The sequence below is a fragment of the Tinamus guttatus genome, unplaced genomic scaffold, assembly GCF_059628265.1.
Source record: "Tinamus guttatus ecotype Peru unplaced genomic scaffold, ASM5962826v1 Tinamus_guttatus_pri_ptg000699l, whole genome shotgun sequence".
NCBI lineage: Eukaryota > Metazoa > Chordata > Aves > Tinamiformes > Tinamidae > Tinamus > Tinamus guttatus.
In genome coordinates, this window is record NW_028289233.1 from 92,510 (window position 1) to 118,654 (window position 26,145).

Below are 26,145 nucleotides of genomic sequence, written 5' to 3' on the forward strand. Positions count from 1 at the left end.
TACACCGCAGTTCGGGTTACCCACACTCTGGCAGACGCTAATCCTGCCGTGAACACGAGTAAATACGAGGGGTCAACGGTAGCTGCTCGATTTCCCATCGGGCTTATGTGAGTTTGGAGTGGGAATGCCAGGAATCCGTTAAATACCGATATATATACACACACACACACATATATATATATGTGTCTATTAACCTAACTGTGCATGGAGACACGTGTCCCTAAGCATCCCTTCACCTATATAGCATATGGTTCTATATGGTGCAACTGTGCGCACAGACATGTCTCAAGCAGGAAGAAAAAGAGCACGGATTTCTGCGGAAATTCTGAGTGCGGAAATGAGATTTCTTCATTTCTGTTCAAAAGCCCGTTCTCCTTTTTTTTTTTCTTCCGTTTGTCAAGAAGGAAACGAGCTTTGGGATTTACATGTATGTATAACTAAATATACAGATATGTATACAAGCAGTAGAACAATTAAGTGAAAGGACCTTTTATTTGCTTATTTTCCTTCCTCTCCTCGTTCCTTACTTGATAAAAGAAGGAAAAGCAGAGAGGAAAAGGTGGATATTCCCAGTCCATACCAAGGGAAAAAAAAAAAAAAAAGGTCGAGGTCGCAGCATTCATGTTTTCCAGTTTAGAGGAAAAAAAATCGCAAGCCCCAAAAAGGGAGAGAAAAAAATCGATAACTCGGAATTCAACTCTTGACCGGGAAAACCCAGCTCAAACCATCATTTGATAGAGATGCTCTTTGAGACCCGGACCATAAATCAATAAAATCAATCCATCAATACAATCTGCATAGACAGCCGGGCGCTGCAGCCTGTCTCCTCGCAAATGGAAAGGGGGAAAATGGAAGATGATGGTTCAAAACTCTTCTCCACCACGAGGAGGAAGGGAAAAAAAAATCCTAGATTATTAAATAACAGCGTGATCCCCCTCCCGGGCTGCACCTATGTTAGCTGGATGTCCCCAGTCCTTCAGGTCAAAATCTCATTTTTTCCACCTTTTCAAAAGAGAGGTAATTATATTCCCCGTTCTTCTGCCCAATTAAGCAGAAAATTATTTTATTTGTTGCCATAAAGGCGGGGGGTGTCTTCATACCAACTATATATATTTGTATTTATTTATCTCATCATTCAGAGACTAGGCAAAAAGACCCAGGAGAGCGTGTGCACACGCAAGCAGCACCGAAAATTAAATCAAATCTTTCCTCCCCAAAAAACATTCTGAAGAGATGCCCATAGTTCATCAGCAGCTACGACCTTACATTTATTTTTAATGACTCTCGCATCTGCCAACGCCGGGAAGAGTTGGGAGATGGAAGATCACACGGAAAAAATAAATAATAAATAAATGAATTAACAAAACTCGTTCATTTCAGAAAGGGAACGGAAAAGTCTCCAGCCAGGCTGCTGGAGGATCCCACCCCCCGCACCCTCCCGGCCATCGGGACGTCTGGGCCAAAGCTGCCTAATTCGTTCCCTGAAGTTGCTTTTTTTTGGCAGCACGGGACACCCGGCAACGCCAATCGGGGGAAAAAACGCCCCCAAAAGCATTTTTTTTTCCCTTTTCGCTTTCACACGTTTTTACCCTTCTTTGCAAGCCGGACAGTGCGCGGAGCCCCCGGACCTGGCACTGCCCGCGGGGAGCAGCGCCGAGGACATGAGGGCCAGGACATAGACCGGCTGGGGACACTGCGAGCGGGGGGGTAAAATACCATTATATCCCTTCCCTATCCTTATTTTCCCCCCCTTTTCCCGCTAATTTTGGCCACATTCTCCAAGGTAACCTGATAGTGCGTCCGGGAGGGAGGTAGTGCGTACATCATCCTATAGAGCCCTATAGACGGCGGGTTGTATATAGCCCTATAGACAGCCCTGTAGGCAATCCGCCCTATAGCCGTCGGGGCTGCAGGTAGATCTGGAGCCCCCCCGGGGTGGGTGGAAACAACGGCCTGGGGGGAGTTAAATCAGAGCTTGACGCTTTGCAAGAGGAGGAGGATGGCGAGGGAGGGGGAAGGCTTTTGCTTGGGGAGAGCGAGGATGACGGTGATGATGGTGATGAAGGAGATTTCCGGATGCTGGCGAGATCCGCTGGCGCCTGCGGATTTATTGGAGATGCCCCCCCCACCTCCGCTCCCTTCCCTGTCCCCGGCTCTGCCCAGCCCCTCACAGAGCCACGCACCAAGAGACCCCGAAAGCGGCGCGAAACGGAGCAAAACCACAAAAAATAAAAACAAAAGATAAAACTAGAAGGGTCCCTAACCACCCGCGTTTTAAAAGAGGCCACAAAACGCCTCCTTCTCATTCCCACCCACGGATAGGGAGGGAAAGGGTTGGGAGGAGGTCCCAAGGCCTCCAGCAATATTTAGGCGACGCAAGAGAAAAACACCCACCCGCACAGCAAGCCCCCTTCCCAAAATGATCCTGCAGGCTCCTTCCAGCAGGATCTCTCCACTTCCCCCACGAGATGCTCAGTCCCCAGGACACAACCGCAGCACCCCCAGAGAGGGTCTCAAAGTCCACCAGGGTCCCCAAATGCTCCCAAGGGGCTGACGTTCTATTTCCAACTCGACCCCCTCGGTTCTTTTTTTGGTGGGGGGGCACCCAGGGACAGGAGCCTCCAGAAAAAGGAAAATCGAGGTGTGTGTGGGGGGGGTACCTCATCATGTCCCCACCTTCCTCATGTCACCCTCTCCCAAAGTTTAGTGCTTCACAGTGGGATTCAGCCTGGCTGTTTCCCTGACCAGGAGCATCTCCAACACCCCCCCAACACTTATTTGCTGTGGAAGGGGGGACCAACCTGCCCCCCTTCTGCAAACTCTTGCACACAAGTGGAGGAAACATCCTGGGTAGCAAACAGGGGTCCCAGGGGTGGGATCTGGACCTGGAGGGGCCTCGTCCTCCTGGGAGCAACTTGGGATATGGGGCAGAGGGGAGAGCTATAGGATAGAATGAGCACATGGTGGGGGGTTATTTGTGCATGCGAGTGTGCCGGTGTGCATGTGCACGGTGGCACGTGAGGATCAGCACGCACATGCACAAACTAGTGCATCTGCACTCCTGCATGCAAGGGGCACACATGTGCATGTCCCTATGCATGTGTTCCTACGCCTGTGCATGTGCCTATACGTGTGTGAGTCCCTATGCATGTGCGAGTCCCTATACATGGGCATATCCCTACGTGTGTGCATGTGTCCCTGCATGTGTGCACGTTTCTACACATGCGCGTGTGCACCCAAAGGTGCTACTCTTCTGAAGAGCCTCAGAGCATCCCTGCGATGTCACCCCTGCCCCTCAAAATGACATTTTCCCACCTCTGTACAAGGCAAAAGGACCCTCTCACGACAGGGACCCCCCCTGCTCTCGAGACACCCTGGGGGCTTCTTCCCAAGCACAACCCGGACTTGCTGTCCTGGTGTCCCACGCTTGTCCCAGACAGTGCCACCAAGCTTGTGACAACTCCATAGCCCCAAGACTCCCTCCCCAGAAAAGGCAGTAAATGGCTAACACCCCTCTCCCCGAGAAGGGAATATTTCCCCACCTCCAAACAAAGCTAGGCCTGGAATAAACTGGATTTAGGCCTAGAATAAAGCAGGTTAGATCAGGGGCAGGAGAGGAACCCAAGGTTCAGTTTCCCCTCACCCCAGTACCCCAAGTGGGGAGCAAGCACCCAGGGCACCCACACAGAACAATAGGGGTGTCTCCATTGTGCTTGGGGGCCCCGTTGTTCTCCATGGGATCCGGGACCCCAGGGTGGGGGACACAGAGGGGAGCTCAGTGTCCCTGTCCCCACTCCAGGCCACGGCCGCCTGGCAGTTTTAGCCCCACAGGAGACCTGCCCTGCTCGCTGTCACTCTGTCACTATAAGGGGGTGCTGACCATGACCCCTCCACGCACTTTGTGTAGGTCCAAGAGGGATAATCCCACCCTCTGCCATAGGTTTATAGTTCTCAGGGGAAAACACGGTTGTCACCCTATAAAGATGGAGGGGGGACACGCAGCCATGTCCCCTGCCCTTGCCCGACCATGTCGGGGGGGCAGAGGGGACAACGCTATTTCCCCGACGTTGCCAAGCGGGGGGAAGGTCTTTCCTACAGCTCTGCAACGAGGGGTCCGACCGGAGCCCCGCCAAAACCCACAGGGAATGGGGGGGTCCACCAAAAAGGGGGGTCCACCAAAAAGGGGGGGTCTCGGCGCTTCCGTGCGCGCACCTGCCCCGCCACGGCGCCCCCGCCACCTCCCGCCTCCGCGCATGCGCTTCCCGCAGCCGCCGCTACATCCTATTCCCCCGAATAATTAAATAAATAAACGCAATAACCGACCCCCCTCCCCTTCTCGTAACGGGCGCTGAGAACTTTCTCACCGCCATTCGAGGAAAAAGAAGGAAAAAAGGAGCCGGGGGAGGCTGCGGATACGGCCCCCCGCCTCCCCGCCAGCCGCTCACCTTGCAGAAAAGGTTGGCTTTGCCTGGAGGAGGATGGAGGGGCTGCAGGGGGGTATAAGGGGCGCGGAGGGGTCCTCTGTCCCGGTAACGTATAGACCTCATTGGCCTTATCTGCCTGGCTCCGAGCACTGGGCAGGGGGCTCGGGCCGCGGGGGGAGAGGAGCCCGATAAACCGCCCGCCTGCGGCTCATCCTGGCCCTGCAAAAGTGCTCCAAAGCAGCCAAAAAAGCAACCACGACCCCCCCAATCCCTCCCTGTGCACCTCCAGCAGCGCCTTACCCCCCACCTCCACGTCATAGATAGACACATATATATTTATATATTTTTTTTCCCGTGTCCCTGATTTTCTTTTTAATAGGGACAAATAAAGCCCAGAGGGAAGTGAGATCTCGGAGCAACTTACGGAGGTCGCCGGGGATCCCGCGGGCGCCGCAGCGGAGCCGCCGCTCTCCGCACTAAGCGCCCGGTCCCGCTGTCCCGCCGTTAAACAGCTCGAGCAGCTGCGATGCTGGACAGTTAACATTATATATGATGTAAATATATTGTGGGTTTGTCAGCTCCCCCAAACCATAAAACTTAGTTTAATGACACCACGTGCTCGCGGGGAGCCACTCAGGGCTTTTGCTTAGGGCCATCCACATAAATAACCTTCAAAAGTTTTAAACTACTAAATTCGCATAGAAGCCATGAGTATTTCTGCTAATGTTCTCATGTTCTCGGTGAAACTAAAAGATCTTTGCTTTTTTTTTGTTTTGTTTTGTACTTGATTTTTTTAACAACAACAACAAAAAGAGGCCTGGATTTATCTATCTATCTATATAAAAAATGGAACTTTGGCTTGTTTGTTGTTTTGGGGCCATTTTAAGTTCTCTCTGGGTTGACACGGATTGACGGGGCAAGGTAAGTCCTTTTCTATTTCTTCTTGTTCCACAGAGGTCTTTGGGAAGGGATTGAGCAGCCGAGAGGGGAAATTCAAGAAATGAATAAGAATAATAGTTAAAAAAAAAAAAGCCACCCTCCTTCAAGACAGCAGCAGCAACAACATCCACCAAACATAAACCAGGCCCGAGGGCAAATAAATATATCTATGTATATATAGATATAGATGTTCTCTAAAGAAGACAGGGATAAGGGGTTCAGGGAGACCCATGACCCCCCTTCCCAAGGCAAGATAAGGGAATAATTCATCATAAGTCAGTCCCGTCTGCTCCGCACGAGGGAAAGGCAAAAGTTTGGGGTTTCCAGCGCTACTTTGGTCCTCTCCGAGAAAACACGAGTGGCTCGGAGTTGCTTAACCCTTGCCTCGACACTCCCCAAGAAAAAATCCCCCCACCCAAAACGCCTTGACAACTTATGGGGTAAAAAAAGAAAGCAACGGTGCTGTTAGAGTGCAAAAGTAGGAGCGAGGATAATGAGAATATTAAAGAGAAGCTGCAGTAATAACAACAAGGGGGGAAGCGAGAGCTTGTTTAAGAGAAACCAGGACGGAATAACGAGCACAGACTAAGAGATTTTTTGTGCCTGAGCAACCAGTCAATAGATTTACCCAGCATGGGGAAAAAAAATAAAATCCTCCTAAACGAGAATGAGTGGAACCGCTAGCGAGTCCTCCGAGAATCCTCCATAGGCCCCAATAGTTCCCCCAGTCCCAGTGGTGAAGGAGGGGGGGAAATAAATAAATAAGCAGTTCAGGCAGAAAAATAAATGTACAACACGAGCATGGCTTTGCTTTGCAGTATTTCACTCCAGCTGGATGTAAAAGTGACAGTGCAGACAGAAGGAATACATAGAGAGAGAGAGAGAAAGAAAGAAAGAAATCAGGATTTTCGACTGACTGTTAAATAACAACGGAATTAAAGGGCCCAGGGAAGAGGCGAAAAGATTTTTTTTTTTGATGTTGTTATTTTTGCGGATCACCGCTAGCCGAATCACCACGCCACAACCTCATAAATCCCAAATAAATAATAATAATAACAAATAATAATAATTAAAAAAAAGCTTGTTCCGTGTGCCTCGGGTAATAGCGAGGGAGATGCCCTCGCTGGAACACGCTGTGCTAATTGTACCCTTAAAAGCCACCGAGGAGCTGCTGCTGCAAAGGGAAACTTTTGTTCTCTGGTTCAGGAAATTGTTCCATTGTTTTCGACGTGTAAAGGAAATCCTATAAAGTTTTATGGAGCTTATAGGCTTTCGCCCGGCGGTTGTTCCGACAGTAAAGCGCTCGCGGGGCGGATGAGGAATGGCCTTGGGTGTGCGTGTCTGGTGTGCACGGAGGCATGCACGAAATAAACGTATATATAAATAGATACGCGTGTGTGTGCGTGCGCATATGTGTGTGTATATATATGCAAATACGCCAGCTCACTTATATGCGTCTATTAGAGGCTCCGAGTGGGTATAACTTGCCCAGATGTATGGGCGCGCATGTAGCCCATACCCGCCCCCTCCGCCCCCGTTTTCTCACACCCGCGCCTATGGAAGGGGGAGGGGGGCCATATATGCGCCTTAGCACGGGCTTGCGGGCGATGTACGGCCCGTTATAGGTGTTATAGGTATAGCTCTATAGGGCCTGTAGGTATGCCCGCGGGATTTGCACGCCCAGCCCCAAGGCGCCCGCGCGAGACCTTCGGCGTTGGGGCGAAAAGGGGGCAAATAATCATAATAGACAAATAATAATAATAATAACAGTAATGTTAATAATAATAATAACAATAATAATAAGGGTTTCGGGTCATTGTTCCCGGAGAAAGCAGAGGAGGCAGCATGTTACCAGCCCCAGGCCCGAGGGAAGATCCTGCTTCCTCCCCTCTTCTTCCTCCTCCTGAAATCCCCCCCTCCTCGGGCGGTTTTCCTGGCTCTCTAGGGGGTGCAACAAGGCTTGGAACCCCCCAAACTCCAGCCCCCCGGCCCGATCCCGTCCCAGCCCCGTCACCTCCACACCGGGAACTCCTTGGCCGGGTCCAGGTGCTGCCCAACCTGCCGAAAGAGACAGCGGCCGCGAGGCTTTGGGGCAGAAAAAGTTTCCTGCCGGCTACACATTTGGGAACGGGAGGGAGGAGAAGGGGGGGAGAAAGAGAGAGAGGGAGAGAGAGGGTATTTTTAACCCGATATTGCTATGAAAATGCCATCTGCCCGGCGAGAACCCCCCCCTCCCCAGCCTTAAGTGCTTAAGTGCTGGCTGAGCTATCACCAGTCTATGGGAGGGAGCCGCTCACCGGAGCGCTCAAAAAGGCCCACAGAGGAGTTAAGAAATACATTTAAAAATCACATACAATAGAAAACGTCCCCCCAGCACCTCCCTATGCACCTCTGACAAAGAGGAATAACAGTTAGTACTTTTTTTTTTTTTTTTTTTTTGAGGGGGAATCTAAAGAACCCCCTCCAACATCTTCTCCCCCAAGACCTTCATATATATTTATATATATACAACTAATAATAAAGCAAAAGTAGCAGAAGGACCCGAAAGCTACTTCGAGACGGAGAAGGAGCGAGGAAAATCATCTGCCCGGCACGCAAACTTTTTTTTTCTTTTTCTTTTTTTTTTTCAGGGTAGTCATTCGCCTTTTATTCGATAGGAACAGCTAGAAGTTGCCCCGTCCTTTCGTGCACGGAAAGGGCACCCAGTAAATACAGCAAGTGCGTTATAGCAAGGAAATTATTATTAATAATAACAATACTAAACCACCCCAATTTACTGCAATAGGCCGAATTTCCGCAAAGATGTACAGATCTGGGGTCGTCTTGGCTCTTTTTTAATATATTTTTTGTAGCATTTAGCGGTTCGACATTAATTATGCAACAAATAAATACACAATAATATTAGGTCCAGAGGGTCATTTCTCCCTCCCATGCTGAACCCCACACACACCCTGTGCGAAGATTTCGGGATCCCTCGTCTATTTACTGCTTCGATATGCAAGGAAAAAACCAACCAAACAAAAAAACACCCTTCAAGACTCCCCCAACCCAAAGGAAACCCCATCCTTTTTTTTTTTCTTTTTTTCCCTCTTTGCTAAGTCTCGGGACAAGTGCATTTAAGGAAAGCAGCCGAGCCCCCCCCCCCGCTTTTTTTTTTTTTCCTAGCCCCCACCACGGGTAAATATTTTCTTTCCGACTTCAGAAAGCGAAGTGGAGGTGTCAGAGCATCCCCTCCCTCCGCACCATCCCATCGGGCAGATGTTGCCTCCCACCCAAGCGAAACAGAGCAGCAATTTCCTTCTCCCCCAAGGGCGACCAGACAGTAAAAGTCTGGGACTTCAGATAACTTACTTGGCATTTGTTGTTGTGTTGGTTTTATTTTTTCTTTCGGAGGAGGGATTTTTTTGCCCCCCGCCCCCCTTTTTTACCTCCTTCTGCTCCTTTGTGCTATGAATAATGCCATTTTCCATATATGCTTGCTTTGGATATTGCCATTTTACAGCTGATAGCCCATGACCCAGTCACCCTGGAGATTGATATATATATATATATACACTACATATGCATATTTTCATATCGGTTTTGAGCAGTATCATGGTGATTCCCCGTCCTCCCCCCACTTAAGAAAAACACAAAAAGAAAATAAAATAGCATCCCCGAACGCACAGGTTAAGATACTTAATAACAATCTAAAGAGAGATACACCAAATTTTTAGCATGAAGCTAACAGCAGGATCTGGGTATTTTTTTCCATCATTTTTGCATACTAATCAGAGCCCTCCTTTGTCTGACGGATTTGCGAGGGTTTGCAACGCAGTCCATCCAGCACTCCCCTCCCCGCCCTCCCCCAAATAAAAAAAGAGAAGAAAATAAACTTTTCGCCATGTAAATCACAACAAAACCGGTGTCAAGATTTCAATATTTCGACCCTCATCTAGACCTCCCCCTCTTCCCCCCCCTCCCTTTTTTTCCCCTTAAAGAGCCTCTTTGTTTTTTAATTTGGAATCTTTCTTCCACTTCATCCTCCGATTTTGGAACCAGATTTTGATTTGTCTTTCATTTAAGCACAGGTTATTGGCTATTTCAATGCGCCTCCGCCGGGTCAGATATCTGTTAAAATGAAATTCTTTTTCGAGTTCCAGAGTTTGGTAGCGAGTGTAGCTGGTTCGGGAGCGTTTGCCATCTGTTTCTGGAAAATGAGAGACACCACATGAAAAGCCAAAGCAATGATGGATTTTTTTTCTGATTGTTTTGTTTCTTTTTTTTTTTCTTAGAAATTTCATTTTTCAAGGCTAAAATCAGGATGCAGGTTATCCCCTCTTTTAAAAATAATTTTAAAAATATTCAAAGAGAGAAAATAGGCTGAAGTTTTCTTGCACACTTCGGGCAGTTGCTTTTTATTTTTTTCCTCTGACCGCAGAGGAAGGTTGGGAGGGAGCTGAAATTCTTCATTCTCCAACACCTTTAGATTAAAGTTCTCCCCACACCACCAACCCCCTCCTTCCCTTTATTTATTTATTTTTAAGAAAAGATCAAACGCATGTAGATTAGCCAGAAGTGAACCTGTTTCCTCTCAAACAATAAGGAAGTGTACAAAGGGAGGGAAATATCCCCTTTTCTCCTTCCTTTTCTCTAGCGATCGCTTATTTATTTATTTATTTAATCCTCAACCCTGGGAAGGTGGAAGGGGGGAAATTTATACACGACCGTGATTCTCCCTCTCCACCTTCTCTTTGGGTTCATTTTTTTCAAAGCTTTAAGAACATGTGTATTTCAAGTTATTTCTACCCCCCCCTTTTCTCCCTCCTCCCCAAAAAATGGAATATTGCCTTTTATACACGTTTTGTTTCTATGATCCAATTATGCTGTCATAAATTTGGGCGTATATAGCCTCTAAGCCTTTTAGTGGACAGTTTTACGAGCAATTGATGCCTTAGTCGTAAAATTTACGACCTCGGGTTTTTTTTATTATTTGCCCCGCATGGCCTATAAAACCGAGGCAAAAAAAAAATCCTGTGAAACAAAATCAAGAAGCGAAAGTTTTTTTTTTTCCTTTTTTTTTTTTTTTTGGTTTTACCATGGCTCATGTGCAGTTTGGTCATCCACGGGTAAATTGGTGGAGGTTGTTGCTGCTGCTGCAGTTGGGGTCCTCCCGCTTGGCTCGTTGGCACGGGTTCCGTTTTGATGTCGCCCGCGCTCTTAGCTCGCTCCTCCAGCGCCGTGTTACTCTTCTGCCTGTAAATCCCCGGGTTTAAAGGTTCCTCTCGGGATAAAGGATGCCCCGGAGAGCCCAGCACCGTGCACGGAGGTCGCTCGGGGGGGCTTGAAGCCATGTCCAGAGGGTGCAGAGAGCTGGAAGCCCCCGCGGGTGCCAGCGGGGTGCTTAGGTCCAAGCCAGCGTAGCAGTACCTGGAGGGCTGAACCTCCGCCACACTTCCATAATTTCCATAACTTTGCATGGCATAAGCGGCAGCGGGGGGGCTCTGCTTGTACAGCGAGCTGCCCACGTAAGAACTCATGTCGGAAGGCATCAAAAATAATAATAAGAAAAAAAATATTTTTCCTTTTTTTTCTGAAAGGGGACTCTCGGTTTTTTTTCTCTCTCTCTCCCTCTCTCTTTTTTTTTTCTTTTTTTTTCTTTTTTTTTTTTCACCTCTTTGATTTAGCTTGATTTGTGGCCCTTTGAAGTTCGCCGTCGGCGTGGATGGGGGGGGCCTGGGGGGAGACGGGGCCGTTTCGCCCCTCTTAGAGTGCAGAATTTATAGGTGGGGATTCTCCTCGCTTTCCCCCAATTCGCGCTGCCCAAATATGGGCTTTTTTTTTTTCCTCTTTTTTTTTTTTTTAAGGGGGCGTCACGTGACGTCGGCGGCCAGTCATAAATTTGGGGGGGCTTGAGGACCCCCCTCCCTCCTCCTCTCTTCCCCCCCCCCCCCCGTCTTTAATCGCGGGCGGGTTATTGATGGGCGCCCGCGAAGCGCCGCGCAGAGGCGCGGGGGGAGCGCGCAACGCGGCCGCGGGGCGGCAGCGGCACCTAGCGCCGCGCCGGGGCACCGCAGCGCCGCTCCGCGCGCCCTCCTCCCCCGCGCAACCCCCCCACTCCGCGCACCGCCCTTCCCCGCGGGCCTCCAAAAAGGGGCTCGGGGCGGAGGGCAATTGGGGGGGGCGAGAGCAGGGCGCAGTTAGGCTCCCCTAGCAGCGCCTGCTCCGCGCACCGCCGCGCAAGATGCGCGCGTTTTTATACCCCCTTCCTATTGCGCGCAGTGGGGGGACGCGTAAAATTTTTTATTTTTTTTTCCACTTTTTTTTCCAGTTTCCCAGGTGTTTTCCGGGGTGCGGGCGGGCCCCGCGGAGCGCTCCGCATCCTGCGGAGCCGCCTCCCCCACACACATTTCCGTGGAGGGGGGAGCTCGTGGCCGCGCTGTCCCCGGGGGCTGCGCGGAGCTGGGGAAGGTCGGAGCACGATGTGCGGCTCGTCCCACGCTGCGGCTCCTCCGGGGCGCCCAACTTTGCATTTTTCTCCTTTTTAAAAATTCATTTTCTTGATTTTCTTTCTCTCTTCTTTTTTTTTCCTTTTTTTTTTTTTTTAACCTTTACCACCACAATTTATTGTTCGGAGAAGCTCGGGATTCCTCGCCTGCTGCTTTCGGAGAAATCAGCCCTCTCTCTTCAAAGGGCATCCCGGATTCAATAAATGCTCCCCGAGTCGAGGTTTTTACCCCCTCCTTTTCGCCCTGGTGCTTTAGAGCGGGGGGGTTGCAGCAAAACAGAGCCCCCCCCCTCCAGTCTGCTTCGCCTTTGGGCTTTAAATCGCGGATTTGAGCACATTTGCTTTATATTCCTTCCGTAGCCGGGCGCTGTATGGAACGCAATGCAGGCTGCCTTCCTCCTCTCTATACGTGCGCTAAAACATACATGTGTGGTTGTGGGCAGAGGCATTATTTTCCTTTTTTTTTCTCCTCTTCTTCCTCTTCCTTTCTTCTTCTTATGTCTTATCGCTTTATAAATTTTAATTTCAGCGAGGGTGAGCGGCGGTTTGGCCAGGAAGTCTCCTGTTTTGTCGCCAGGTCGCCCTTCTCCGTTCAAAATGCTCCTGGGTCCCGCTGGACGGTGGCTCGTTTTGTTTCGTATTTTTTAGAGGCAGATTTAGGGGTGTGTGTGATTTTTTTTCCTGCGTCTTTGGGAAGAAAGGGGAAAGAAGTGCGTGCACATTCCAGGCTGGGGAAGAGCAAATGATGGTGTGAAAAAAAAAAAAAATCTCCCTAGGCTTTTTTTGCAGTTGTTGTTATGGCCGTTTAACACTGAATCCTGCTTGTTTCATTTAGGGGAAAAATAAATTTAAGGCGACTTTAAGCTCCTTCCAGGGTAGCTTTTGCCCCGCGTAAGAGCTGCCTACCCCAACAACCAAGCAAATATTAGAACCCTGACAAAGAGGCGAGGGAAAGAGGGAAAAAAAAGCCCTTTCTCGGACAGCCTGGGTGAGACATGATATAAGCCCCGACTCCGCACTTTTCACATCAGCTCTGCTTATTTCGTGGCGTTATATCGGCAATTTCCGCTCTCCCGAGGAGCAGTTTGTGGAGAGAAGAGCCTCCCCCCTCTCCCTGGCAAACGAGGTTGAAAGGGTCTGGGGTGAAGTGTGTCCTTCCATACAGCTGCTGCTCTGCGGCTTAAATCAGGCTTAAATCAGAATCAGAATTAAAAAAAATAAATCCGAAATGCAAACACTTTGACCTGGGATTTGACTGGGGAGGATTGCAATAAGAAATATATACTGTTTTGAACTTTGGAAATCCATTTTAATCATGAAGCGAGAGGTATGGCATAGATTCCTGATGCCAGCGAACAATACAGTAACAAGACTCATTCAAGGAGACAAAGCAGAATGTATTTTCCCCCCTTATTTTTTTTTTCTTGCCGGGGGAATAGTCTTGAATGAGAGAGATATGAAGAAAAAATAAGGCCAGAGGGAACTGATTTTTTTTTTCAAGGAACAACACACAGAAGCTAAGTGAACTTTCTAACAGGCTGTTACCAACACGGAAAAAAAATAGAAAGAAAGAAAGAAAGGGAAAAAAGGGTTTCGACTGAAGCTCAGAGGCCATTCTATAAACTTTAAAAATAATATTCAGTTTTTATTAAATACTCAACATAGTCCTCTGGACATGACCTTTATACATGAGAGGGTGTAACACAATTTTTTTTTTACTTTTTTTTTTGCATTTTTTCCTACTGCTATAGAACTCCATTCACTTTATACCGTGGAACATTACAGTGCTAAACATAAATATAAATACAGGTACCACGAACACAGTTAAAAATATCCACACAGAAACTGTCACAGTTTGTAGTATGCAGCGATGAGCCCAGGTTTAAATACGAGGAGGATGCTCTCGAGAAAAAATAAAAAAATAAAAACTAAAAATAAAATTATACCCCAAAAATAAAAACAAAAACAAACCCAAAATGCTAGATTTGGGTTGAAGGAGCTTTTTCGGGGAAACAGATTTGCACCACGGGGAGGAAAAGTCGCTCGTCTTGGAGGAAGAGGAAGGAAACCCCGGGGTAGAGTCCATGTTACAGGGGGGGGACCCAACATGGGGAGGCAGCACTGCCGGGTGGCTGCGACCCCCCTCCCCTTTATTTTTTTATACATAATCACAGGAGGAGAAGCGTGCGGCTTTAAACACAGTCTTATTCCGAGTTAGATAAATAGGCAGGGCGGAGGGATGGCGGAAGGGGGGTGGGTGGGTTGCAGAGCCCGCACGGGGCGAGTCCGTGGAGTTATGAACTGTGATAGCAGGGAGGGCCCACATTCTTATTATTTATTATTATTTTTTAAAATGTAGCCAAACATCTCAATTGTGCCAGTGATAAATACATGATGGGAGGAAGGGCGGGCAGGGGGGTGCTGAGCTGTCACTCTTTTTATTTTTATTTTTTTTATCAATTTCCCTTAACTTATTTCCTTTAATTATTATGTTTTCTCTCGCTCCTTTTCACTCTTTCTGCTTCTCCTCTTCTGTCTCGTCCCGTTTCTCCTCCTTGGCGGCCAAGCTGTCGGCGGCGGCGGCGGCGGCGGCGGCGGGGCCGCTGCCGGCTCCGGACAGGGTGGAGCTCAAGTTACTCTCTTTTTTCCACTTCATGCGCCGGTTCTGGAACCAGATCTTGATCTGGCGCTCGGTGAGGCAGAGCGCGTTGGCGATCTCGATGCGGCGCCGGCGGGTCAGGTAGCGGTTGAAGTGAAATTCCTTCTCCAGCTCCAGCGTCTGGTAGCGGGAATAGATCTGGCGGCCCCGCCGGCGGTCGGCCCCATAACCCACTCCTAGGGAAGCCGAGACAAAACAGACTAAAAATCGTGAGCGCTGGAGCGGCGAGGAAGAGGAGGGTGAAGGGAGGGGGTTGCTCGGAGGGGTTGAGGGGGGAAGGGTTGGGGATGGAGACGCGGAGGGCGCCCGCGCCCCCTCCACCCCCGCGCAGCCCCGCGCCCGCCCTACCCCCCCCCACCATTAACAAAAAATGAGAGGGGACCCCCCCTGTCTACACCCCCTTGCCACATTTTTCCCTCTAAAAATCCCCATTTTGGCCCCAATTTTATTTTCCTATAGCGAGCCAATCTCTCAATTAAAGCTCTTATAAGAGAGAAGGGGGACCCCCTTACCGTTTATACATATATATATATATGTATTTACACAAACACACATACACACATATATATATATATTCCCTTTCCTCTTTTTTGCAAGGAATCCAACCCCAGGCAATCTCACTTTCCCTCCCTCTCCACCTCGCCTTCAAACTTATCCCCCCTCCATAATATTTGGGTGCTTAACTCCCAAGCAGAGCTCGCTGCACTTTATTATCGATATTTTACACTCTCGAAGTCTTTTAATTAGAAAGAGCATAACAAGCCATATTTGCTTGCAACAACTTAACAAATAAAAGGCCTGTAGCTGCAACTGTGAAGGAGCTATATTATTGTTTTTATGGGGCCATAAAAAGTCGCTCAGCCTGTTCTGCTAGGGAGAAGGTCGTAAAGATGGTTCAGTTTATTTAATTTATATCTCCAAGCTGTAAAACTTACCACTGTGGGAGTTCATACGCTGCATCCATGGATATATTTGAATGCTAGTTTTTTGTTCTTGCGAAGTGTTCCTGTTTTGGTCACTGGTAAAATCCTGTGCGATTGATGTCTGTGTATTATGTCCCATAGAATTTTGCCTGCAGCTAGAAAGCATGTCTTTTTCTTGGTAAAAAGCATTAGATCCATAGTCATAAGGTCCTCGGCTGGAGCTAAACACAACATTATCTTGCGGTGAATAAAAAGGAGACGAATAAATCCGGTTTTGAGCAACGGCTGCTCCATAAGTAGAAAAATGCCTGACAGGGTCATAGGCAGTTGAATTGAGGGCTACGTTGGGAAGCACCTCTTGGCCACTGGTTAGATGGCAGGATAAAGATGGGTTTGTGAAATAGGAATTCATATCGTCCTCTATACCTGGCTGTGTGATTTCTTTAATATTTATTTCTGTCTCCAGTTTGTAGTCTGAACTAGATTGTTATAGGGAAGGCTCTGCTCCAGGACAGACAAAATGACAAAGTCAGCTGACCCGGGGGGAGCCAATGGGGAGGCGGGTGTCAAAAAGGGGAAAAATTGCTTTTTGCTTCTGTTGATTCCCCAGTTGCAACTAAGTGGGCATGCAAAGTCAGGCTGTACCCCCAGCACCCCCCCAGGCAGCCCCGAAGCTGCGGGGAGGGAGAAAAAGGGGCGCTGGGGGGTGCAGCAGGCCGTGGGGAGGCAGAAAGTCCCGGAGCCGTCGCTCGCTTTATGTTATTTTATTATTTATTTTTTTTGCAGAAGCAGCTGGAAGGGGGGATTGGAAAATTTCACAAATTTCACAACCCAACCTTAACTTTTTGTGTGTGTGTTTTTATTTTTCCCTTCCCTCTTCTCCCCCCACCCTCGCCGCCTCTCCCCACTTTGCTGACGGACACGGAGCTTGGGAAGCGCAGTGATTTTGTGTTATTATTATTGTTATTATTTTGTAAGAAGTGTTTGCTTAATATCTTGTAATAAAACAGCTCAGAATTCACAGCCATAAATCTCACATGTCCACAGAATATTAAGCCATAAATTACCCTGATTCCACCTCACTCTTCGCCCCTCTTCGCGCCCCCCCTTTCTTCTTCTTTTTTTTTTTTTCTTGTTCTCCTGTAGCATTGGTCAATATTATGGAATCAAATGTTTGGGCTCCTGATGAGAAAATATGACATAAAGAGAAAGGGGGGAAAAAACATGGCGACTTCGGGATTGATAACGTGTTTGAGAGCATTCCTAAAGTAGGTCTTTGAGAGAGAGGAAAAAGAAATATATAAAAATAATAAAAAGGAGGAAAGCAATAAAAGAAGCACAACATTGCGAACTCGCATTAGCTTGGAAGTTAGATCCCCCTAGTGCAGTTTGACGTTTCTCCCCTCAATGTTTCCCTCCTTGTTTCTTTGCAATGTGTGGCGATGCTGGGGGATATTTTACATTTTCAACAGCAGTTACAACCCTCTCCTCAAAAAAAAAAAAAAAAAAAAAGGCTTTTGTGTGTGTATGGAAGTGGGAGTCTGCACTGGGGACCCTTCCTCGTGTTTGGGTTTGCAGCGATTCCTAGTTTCAGATTTTCGCAACTGATGGGGAAACTTCCGTGGAAAATATTGAGGGAGATGAAAGAGGGGTTTATCTGAGAGCTTCTCTGGGTAGATTGCACCTAGCCCTAATTGAAAGGAAGGCAGCTAATCTCATTTTAATTTCAATCTGCAGCCATAAATTGCCCCCTTAAATGCAAAACATACCTGCTGATCTGTAAATATTGCGAGGTATCTTTCTCATGCTGGTGGCTTGCTATTTAAAAATTCAATTATGGCAGGGAAACCCTGGCCTCCTTCTTTCCTTCCCCTCCTTCTCCTTCCCTTCGTGTCCACATTTTTATTTTAAAAGCAAGGGTGTGCAATGGCCGAGGAGAGGAAGCTTTAGGGGTGCATACTCACATTAAAAAAAAAAAAGGAGCATTTCCTTGTCTTGCTCTTAATCAATATACTTATTTCCTTTATTTTTTATTTTTCTTTTCTTTTTTTTTTAATGATGTATTTCTAAGAGTTTTTAGCTGACAAAGAAGGGCTGGACGGGGGGGAAGGTCTATATTTCCCCCCCAGCTATAACAGGAACCCGGATGCCAAAGGATTTTATGCTCTTTTTCCTCTGTGTAACAAAGCAAAGTAATCAATGGTAGCAATAAAACCATAAACGAGACTACAAGTGGAAAAAAAAAAAGGAGGGGGGGCTCGTGTATTCATCTTCTATAACGTTGAGGCTTCCCCTGAGTGTCACTAAGGGGGGAAAAAATAAAGTTTCTAGACCCAAAAAAGAAGATAGTTGAAGCAGGCTCCGTGTTATTTAACAGATGTCCCTTGTTAGTGAACACAGCCTGACTTGCACCTTCGCTGCCCAAACTTGCAATCATCCCAGTACAGATATAAGACTCATGTGGAAGAAGGGGGAGGTAAAGATTTACTGGCATTTCCCACCTCTCCAAAACAGCGAACTTTGCTTTGGTTTCGTTTCTCTTTTCCCCCTGTCTCCCCCTTTGCCCCCATCCCCCCAGCCCTTTGCCACAGTCTAGCCGGGGAACCAAAGCAGCAGGAGAAAACAATAACAATAAATATATACATATATTTATATATAAAATTAAAGTAAGCACATTAATGCAATTCCATTGCTCCTTTTGCTCCGCGCTAAACACGCACCCCCAGCTGCCCCTAGCAGCACAGGCAGACAGGGGGGGCAAAAAGTGTCGAGCTGGGGGGGCATCAACTCCTTGAGCTCGGTTCCTTTGGAAACCCGGGCAGCAAGGCGGCCTCCAGATATTAAATTGTGGCAACGTCCAACAAATGGGATGGATGGAGGGATGGATGGATGAATGAGGGCTTTTTAGTTATTGGCGTGTTGTCTCGCCTTATGTATTGCTCGCAGCCCAATGCAATTTGGCGAGTGAATTAAAAGTAGCTCCAGCTCCATGGGTTGGACCTTGCCCAGGACACATTCACGTGGCGCATTTCACCTAGGCAAGGGCATTAATAATCATGCCAACCTTGCCAAAGTTCGGGAGGAAAGTCTAGGCTTTGGAAGGAGTCCTCCTGCTTTTTTAAATTATTATTATTTTTTATTTTGATTTTGGTTCGCTTTTTATTTTGCTTGCTTCCTCTTCCATATATATATATACTTGTGTATAGGTGCTTGGGGCTGTTGTATCGGAGACCTGTGTGATAACCGTGTGACTAGGAGTCGAGAAAGTTAAGTGTTTTATTACTTCTCTAAACAGAGGGCAAGTCTTAAAAGTCTGCTCGATTTATAGGGAACAGAAACCAGCTGCCGCAAACAAACTTAAAATAGGGTTGTTCTCCCCATCTTAAAAAAGAAAAGAAAAAGGAAAAAAAAAGAAGAAAAAACAAAGAAAAGAAAAAAGAAAAGAAAATATAATAAAATCAGATTTCTGTGGAGGGAATAAAAGAAAGCGGCCCAAAACAACCCCAAAAGCTCCTGCAAATACAGACGAGCAATCATTAAAGTCCGCTTTACTCATTGCAGTCCATCAGCCTAATATTATATGTATATATGTGTATATTTCCCATTGATATTTTTAGCAGTTTGGGGATTTCATGAATCTATTACACCGTGCTATGTCAGTACACTGAAAAAGGTATTTGTTTATTTTATTTTATTTTATTTTATTTTATTTTATTTTATCTCCCCCATGAAAACATGCACAAGGAATATGTGGGGCGCTTGCTGGTTAAATTGGTCTGCAAACAATTATGTAAACTCATCAGCAGAAGCAAGAACAGATGTTTTATTAAAAGTGCTACACAGCAGTGGAAATATGTACAAGTCTTCGAGTAGCTCTTTAATAGGAGTTGCTCTTTGTTCCCAGAAAAGAGCCCATAGAAAATCTGAAATAACATTCGCCACTCATAAGCTATATTTACACCCCCACTTTTTTTCTCTCTTTTCCCTCCTTTCTCCCCACTCTGATATTCACACAGAGAAAAAACTATAATAAAAAGGGGAAAAAAAAATGTGTCAGGAGATTTCCTCCCCCTCTCAGCTATAATTAGCGAATTGATGAACTGATTTAGAAAGAGGGCTTCGACGTAAATAAATAGATAAATAAATAAATAGCAATCCCAACACATGTGTTTTCTATCCCTCAGTAATTACTGAAAGGAAACAAATCCAAATCGGTGTGTGCGTGTCTCCCCCGTCCCAGCCCCCCCGCCTTCCTTAAACAGCCTTTAGCCTTAATAAACCGCTACTGTCAGGCTCGGAGCTGCTCTGCCCCCCCGAGACGCTGTTTTTTTGCTGGCAAAGGGGATGGATTTGGGGATTTTGGGGGGGGGGGTCCCCTCTTTCCCCTCCCACCAAGGTGCCCCCCCCGGGGGTCCAAGACGAGCCCGGGACCGCGGCTCGGGGGCTGCCCTGGGCCCCGCTTCCCTTTCACCCCCAGCTCCAAATATATAGGTATAAATAAATACTCCCTCCCTGGGGGTTCCCGCATGGATTTCCCCCCTGACACCTCGATTTTGGGGTGTCAAGGAGGTAGAGGCTGGTGGCTCCAAAGGCGAAATTCCCTCATTCCCTCACCTCCGCGCGGGCGCAAACCACGCGCGCACTCCCCTGACATATGGCCATGAGGGCTGCGCGCGCCCATCTGATTAAATCCTCGAAGCTGTTAGAGGTAAATACAAGCGAGGCCATTAGAAGCCTTTTATTATTATTATTGAAACGGAAATCATCTTATGTACGTTATCTTTTTTTTTTCCCCTCAATTTTTTTTCTCTTTTTTTTTTTCTTTTTAACTTGACATTTATGGCGCACGTGAGCCCTAATTATTTATTTGGGGGCTTTTGCTGGGAATTTCTCTCTGCTTTTCTTTCTTTTTCTTTTTTCTGCAACGAGGGCTTCTCCCTGGTCCAATATTGCTTTTTGCTGTAAATAAGGAGCAAAAGACAAGAAGTAAAATAAATAAATAAATAAGTAAAGGGAAAAAAAAAGAGAGAGAGAGAAGAAAGGAGTGTGGGGGGGAAGAAATGCGGTAGCAGCAACAAACTCTTGGAGGTTTTGTGGAGCCTATTTGCCACAGGCTACCTCTCTCGCAGCCTGCAGTGGCTCGTATTGTTTTGAAGACGGGTCTAGCCTGTAATTACAACCCTCGGAGGCAGAGAGCTCTTGATTAAAAATATATATATAACAAGAGAAAGGAAAGAAAGAAAAGGGGAAAGAGGAAGACGAAATCTCGCCTTCCTCTGAATACTTCCATTCAGCGCTTGATAGACTGTTTAAACTTTATTCCGGCGCTGCCGACACGGCGCTTTTGAATACGAGGGCCTGTTTGCGAGGTTTATTTGACAATTAAAGGCATCTCCTTGACAGAGATGCAGCGAGCCCAGATTAGCGAAAACATCTTTTTCTTTCATTTTTTTTTAAATCCCCCCCCTTCCCCCGCATCTCTTTCCAACAAGACGCACTTGCAAATGAATGAATAAAGCGAATTAAAAAAGCGCAATCTTTGTGCAATCTTTATGCAAACACCCCGCTAAGCCCTAGGTAGCTAATGCAGACAATATTTACCGTAGCGTGCATCGCCCGCAGAGTTGCCCAGGAGGCGAGTTATTAGCCCTTCCCTATGGATTCCTGCCTCTGCTCAGTGAGGAAAAAATAAAATAAAACTCCTTATTTCCCTCCTAAAATTTTTAATCCCGAGGTATTTTTTATAGCAGTGGTGCCCTTCGGGTGCCTGAGCGCTCAGCAAAGTTCATGGAGACTCCGCTCGTTTTGCAAAGCGAGCGGAGAAAATATATAATAAAAATAATAGTAGTGCTTTTAAAAAGATATATATATATAAAGTAAAAATCACTCTTTTTTTTTCTACTTTTTTTCACCCTCTTTGCTCGCAAAGACTCGGGCGCTGCACATATTTGCAGGGAAGGGGATAGGGAGAGGTAAAAAAAAAAGAAGACAGAATTCTGGAAATCGTCAAAACACATGTCTGCTCCCCAGGAAGCTGGGAGGTGTGTAGGGAAGAGAAATTAATCTGCTCCTGCTTGGGAAATTTACCCCCTCCTCTTACTTATTTATGTATTTATTTATATATTTATTTATTGTTTTGTCTGCCGAGGTTGGAAGTGCTTTTGACCCCCTTCGAGCGTTTATTTATATTTTCTCATCGTTGCTGTTGCAAAACTGGGGGGCGGAGGCGCCGCTTTCCGCAACCCTCTCGCGTGTGGATTGATTGACTTCATTATTATTATTACTATTTTTGTCTCCTTCCCAGATATATTGGCGAATCTCAGCCCAACAAAAGAAGCCAGCACCGAAACCTCTCTTTCTTCCCCCCTTCCCAAAAATGTAGACTGCCAAGTGACCACGTTGTAAAAGTTCCCCGCGATGCAGCATTAGGGCACCGAAAAAAGCATTGAGGGAGGGGGAGAAATACCCCCCCCTGCCCAGTTTAATGCAACTCCACGTCCAGCTTTTGCTCATTAAACGCACTTATGAATAAACATCTCCAGTGCTAGGAAGCGGAGCCAAAACCAGCGAGGGGAAAAGAAAGAAAGAAAAAAAAAAGTCCATATTTTAGGAAATGCAAGAAAAAAAATCGCTGAGTGTTGCATTGTTTACATGGGAAGTGTCTGGCGGTTGGGGAAACATTCCTCGCCTCTCCTTTTGCTAAAAGTGTGGATGAGCTGGTTTCTATTCGGCCACAGGCAGGAAAGCAAAAGGTCTTTTTTTATATATATATCCCTTTCCTTATTTAGGGGCTGCAAAGTGGGGATTTATGTGCGGGCGCCTCAGGTCGTGCCCAGCACCCGGGAGCAGGTAGCGACTTGCAGGAGCAGGACATTGCAGCAGCCTGGGGGGGTCGTTTCAATTTTTGAGGCTAAATCCCCTTTATATTCGACTTGGAACACCACCCCCTCCCCAATCTGTCCAAAAAAGGTAAATTAAAAAAAAAAAAAGGCCAAAAAGAAGGACATTCACACATATGACGTCACGGAGAGCGGCTACCGGCGTAAAATAAGGAAAAGTGATATTTCCATACATGCATGTGTGTATCTATATGCTCATATGTGCGCGTGTCAGTGTGTATATATATATATATATATGTATAAATACCACCACTTGTGCTCGGTGTGCAGATTAAAAATAAAAAGGAGGATTATGTTATTATGTTCCGCAAGGATAACTCAGGGATGAGATATTGTTGTCATTAAGTATAGGCAGCTTTATACTTTATTATTTGCAGATATGTAGGCAGAAATTTAATCATAGATTCGCCAGCAAAAAATAAAATAAAATAAAATAATAATTCAGGAAACAATAATAGTTGCCTTAATGATGTTTTTTTTTAGAGGCGATCACTTAGGCAGAATTAAACTATATATTTGGAGACAACCTCTTGTGCACTTTGTTGAATTTATACATTTACATCGTCTTTAATCGAGCAACAATTTAATATTTCAGGATTTGCTTAAATACACTCATATTTTCAAGGGGAAAAAATGCCGTTCCCGAGTTGACATGCCTTATCTATTTTTATGAGTTCCTGTACATTGGAATGATTTAAAACACGGCAACACGGAGCGAAAGGCGCTTAGGAGAGAGAAAAAAAAAAAAAGTGCTGGTGGGGAGACTAAAGTGCAACCGAGGAGTTTCACGAGGCTTTGGGAAACTTTGGGAAGTTTTGCTCCCTTGGCGCCTTAAGAAGACGGTTTTAAGGGAAAGGGGCTGCAAGGCGAGCGGGATGGGGGGAAGGAATGGGGGGAAAACTCATGTGCCGGGATTATCCATCTGAAAATTTACAAAATCGGGACTTTGGTGTCGGGTCGACTTTTTTAAAAATTAATTATTTTATTATTTTATAAATTATATATGTATTATGTATTACACTATATAATACATATATATATATATATAGGGGAGAGCATTCGCCCCCTCTCCGCCTCGCAGAGGCTGTTTTTTTTTTAGCTCCATGAGACCCACGGCGCGATCCCAGATCGTCCCCCTCCTCCTTAAAAAACACATAGCAGGAGGAAAAAAAAAAGTAGAAGGAAAAAAAACCACCAAATTGCAAAATTGCTGGACTGCAAGTTTCTGTCACTTGGTGGCAGTATACAAAACAAGTAAATAAAAACGTGCGGAAATTAACAAATAAAAAAAAAGATAGAAAAAAAAAAAAAGAAAGAGGGGAGCAAGGAGGCGGTTTGGGGGCCTCTACGGGCCGCTACATGTGAAACACCCCTCCCCACCGCTGGAGGTTGTTTTATTTATTTTATTGTATTTGCTTTATGTATTATCTTTCCCCTCCTTTTATATATTTTTTCTGTATTGTTTTTAGTCCTGTTTCTCCCCCCTGTCTTATTTATTTATTATTTTCCCCCTCCGACTTTCCTCCTTACCCCCCCCTCCCGTTGAAACACCTTTCATTTTTCCTTATTTTTAAATTTTCTTCTCTTTCCCCCTCCCCTTCTCCCCCCTGGCTCCAAACTCTTTTTTTCTTTCTTTCTTTCCTTTTTCTTTTTTTTTTCTTTTTTTTTTTTTTAGCACGGGGACAAAGCTTTTTACAGCCAAGGTGTGTCCCCATGCGACAAAGGCAGTGTGAGCAGCGTGTCCCCGGCAGACTGCGGCCAGACACCCGCAATTTCGGGGACTTCTGGCTTTTATTGTGTTTGTGTCTGGCCAGGGGGGGAGGGAAAAAGCCCGGCTCGTTTTCGACCGACTTTTTGGCTGACAACTTAGTTGTCGCCTTCCGCGATGTTTTCCTTCCTTTCACTCCTCCCCTTGTCTCCCCTCCGCCCCGTCCCTCCGCACTTAATTTCGCCTCTAGACGCGCCGCAGGCTGGAGGTCACAGCGCCCTTCGGCCCCAAAATCGCCATTCCTGCGCAACGTCTTTGCCCCCCATTTCCTCCTCTTTTCCCCCAATTCCGCGCCCAGCACTTTAGCGAACTGCCTGCGGCCCACGCTGCCAAGCCGAAAGCGATCGGGAAATCGGGAAAGGCCTTTTATTTTTAGCCCTGACCTCAAACATTAGGAACGGTTTCAAATTTGCATTTTCTTTTTTTCTCTTTCTCTCTTTTTTTTTTTAGTTTTCTCAGAGACGGCGAACGGCCAGGATTACACCAAAACTAGCAATAGTAACAAGAAGCCCGGCTATTTTTCCCCGAAATAAATAAAACCCTTGATCCCCAATGCTATGCCCGATATTCTCCCCAAATCTCTTTGCCTCTCTATGACGAATTTTTTATCTCCTCAGCCTGACCTGGCCTCGCTTACATATATATATATATGTTATTTTCCGTTCTTAATTCATAATTATTTTTAGAGCATTTATCTGACTATCTTCCCGATTTTACCCCTCGCAAACCTCTCTCTACACAAAGCAGAAGCCCGGCCAAAAATAACATTTTTTTGCCTCCCGCAGCGTCGGCGACTCGGAGCCCGTTGAAAATCGAGCATTTTCCGCGCTCCCCGCTTGTGCCCGGAGCCAATGCGGGGGTTTTGCACCAGATCCTGGCTCCTTTCCTCGATTCGTTCCCTGAGCCCAATCCCTTCACGCGGCGAATTTGGGAAATCGCCGTGTTAGAACATCCCTTTTTGTAGCCGCTTCTTGCCAAGCCTCTCACCGCACCGGGCGTAATAAAACACCCACTCATTCCTGCTCCCCATGTAGATAGCTGATCGCAACGCGCCTTTTAGATATAACCTTTATATATAACTTTTATTTATAACCTTAGATAAACGCCCACGCGCTGCCGAGATTGCATCAAACGGGTTTTACGAGCGCAAGTGTGCGCGGAGGCTGTGAAATGTTGACTCTTTCCAATAAACAGTGAATTTGCGGTGTTATGTGCAATATACTTACACACTAAACGCACATTGTCTCTCTCTATATAATATATTCAATGTATTTGATAAGACACCCCTACAAATAAAGAGGTTTTCGGGGCAGCAGAATATACTTGCTCAAATGTTGCGCCCTCTTTTTTTCCTCCATCTCTACCGAAAAGCCATTATTTCCTTGGAAATCCATGTAAAAAAAAAAAAAAAAAAAAAAAAAGAAGAAGAAAGAAAAAAACACGTGGCGTTTTTACTAGAAACCCTCCTGAGCACTGGTGTTAGAGATACAAGAAACAATTTATTTCCTCTGGTTTAGTCTGGCGAGAAAGGGAGAGGGGAGGTGGGGGGAATAAAATCAGAGAATATAAATTACTGCGTTATCCTAGAGCCTAAAAATGTTTCTCAGCATCGCAAGTGTGTGAAGGATGAGAAGACGGCGGGGCAAGTCCAGAAAAAAAAAAACATTAAATATATATATATGTAAAATATAATATATGTAGTTTTGGGCAGAGGCTGCCAGGCCTCTCAAGACAGAAGCATGCCGAGGAGCCCGAGCTCCGGGAGAGGAGGCAGACGGGTTATTTTGGCCTGAACACAAGCAAAGATCCCATTTCTGTAATCATGTGCTTCCAATAAACACTCATTGTTTGCTCGTAAAATGTCTTTACGACTCGCCGGATTAGAGGCAGAGCCTTCCCGTGCAACTTTTTTTTTTTTTTACTACCGAAGAAAAAGCAGACACCATCTCCTTTTTTTTCACACGTTTCATCCCAAAGCTTTTATTTCTTTACCCCTTGGGAAAATAATAATTTAAAAAAAAAGTGGTAGAAATTGAGTATTTTTCC

General features: G+C 46.3%; 2 protein-coding genes across 6 annotated transcripts in view; both read right to left on the minus strand.

Annotated features, from left to right (window-relative positions):
* Positions 1 to 26,145, minus strand: part of HOXC6 (homeobox C6) — a 37,330-nt gene that overhangs the window by 8,925 nt on the left and 2,260 nt on the right. The window contains exons 2-3 of one of the 5 annotated variants that reach the window (XM_088536689.1): positions 15,445 to 15,669; positions 14,000 to 14,685 (exon numbers count right to left, since the gene is read on the minus strand). The exons of 1 other annotated variant lie outside the window; for it this stretch is intronic. In XM_088536689.1, the coding sequence (XP_088392815.1) occupies positions 14,360 to 14,685; positions 15,445 to 15,598 (480 nt within the window). In that variant the 5' untranslated portion in view covers positions 15,599 to 15,669 and the 3' untranslated portion in view covers positions 14,000 to 14,359. Of the gene's footprint in view, positions 1 to 13,999; positions 14,710 to 15,444; positions 16,292 to 26,145 lie in introns of those variants that run through there. 3 more of the 5 variants (XM_088536690.1, XM_010221461.2, XM_088536691.1) reach the window with 3 other exon arrangements.
* On the minus strand, positions 9,327 to 10,912 carry HOXC5 (homeobox C5). The gene is made up of 2 exons (XM_010221462.2): positions 10,441 to 10,912; positions 9,327 to 9,552 (listed from the first exon to the last, which is right to left on the minus strand). Exons 1-2 carry the CDS (start codon positions 10,892 to 10,894, stop codon positions 9,338 to 9,340), a joined length of 669 nt encoding a protein of 222 aa, XP_010219764.2. The 5' UTR covers positions 10,895 to 10,912; the 3' UTR covers positions 9,327 to 9,337.

Excerpts from the sequence above, each read along its gene's own strand:
- HOXC5 (XM_010221462.2), bottom strand. The coding sequence starts at position 10,894 with ATGCCTTCCGACATGAGTTCTTACGTGGGCAGCTCGCTGTACAAGCAG. Across the intron at positions 9,553-10,440 it reads CAAACTGCACATGAGCCATG|AAACAGATGGCAAACGCTCC; the intron begins GTAAAACCAAAA and ends CTCATTTTCCAG.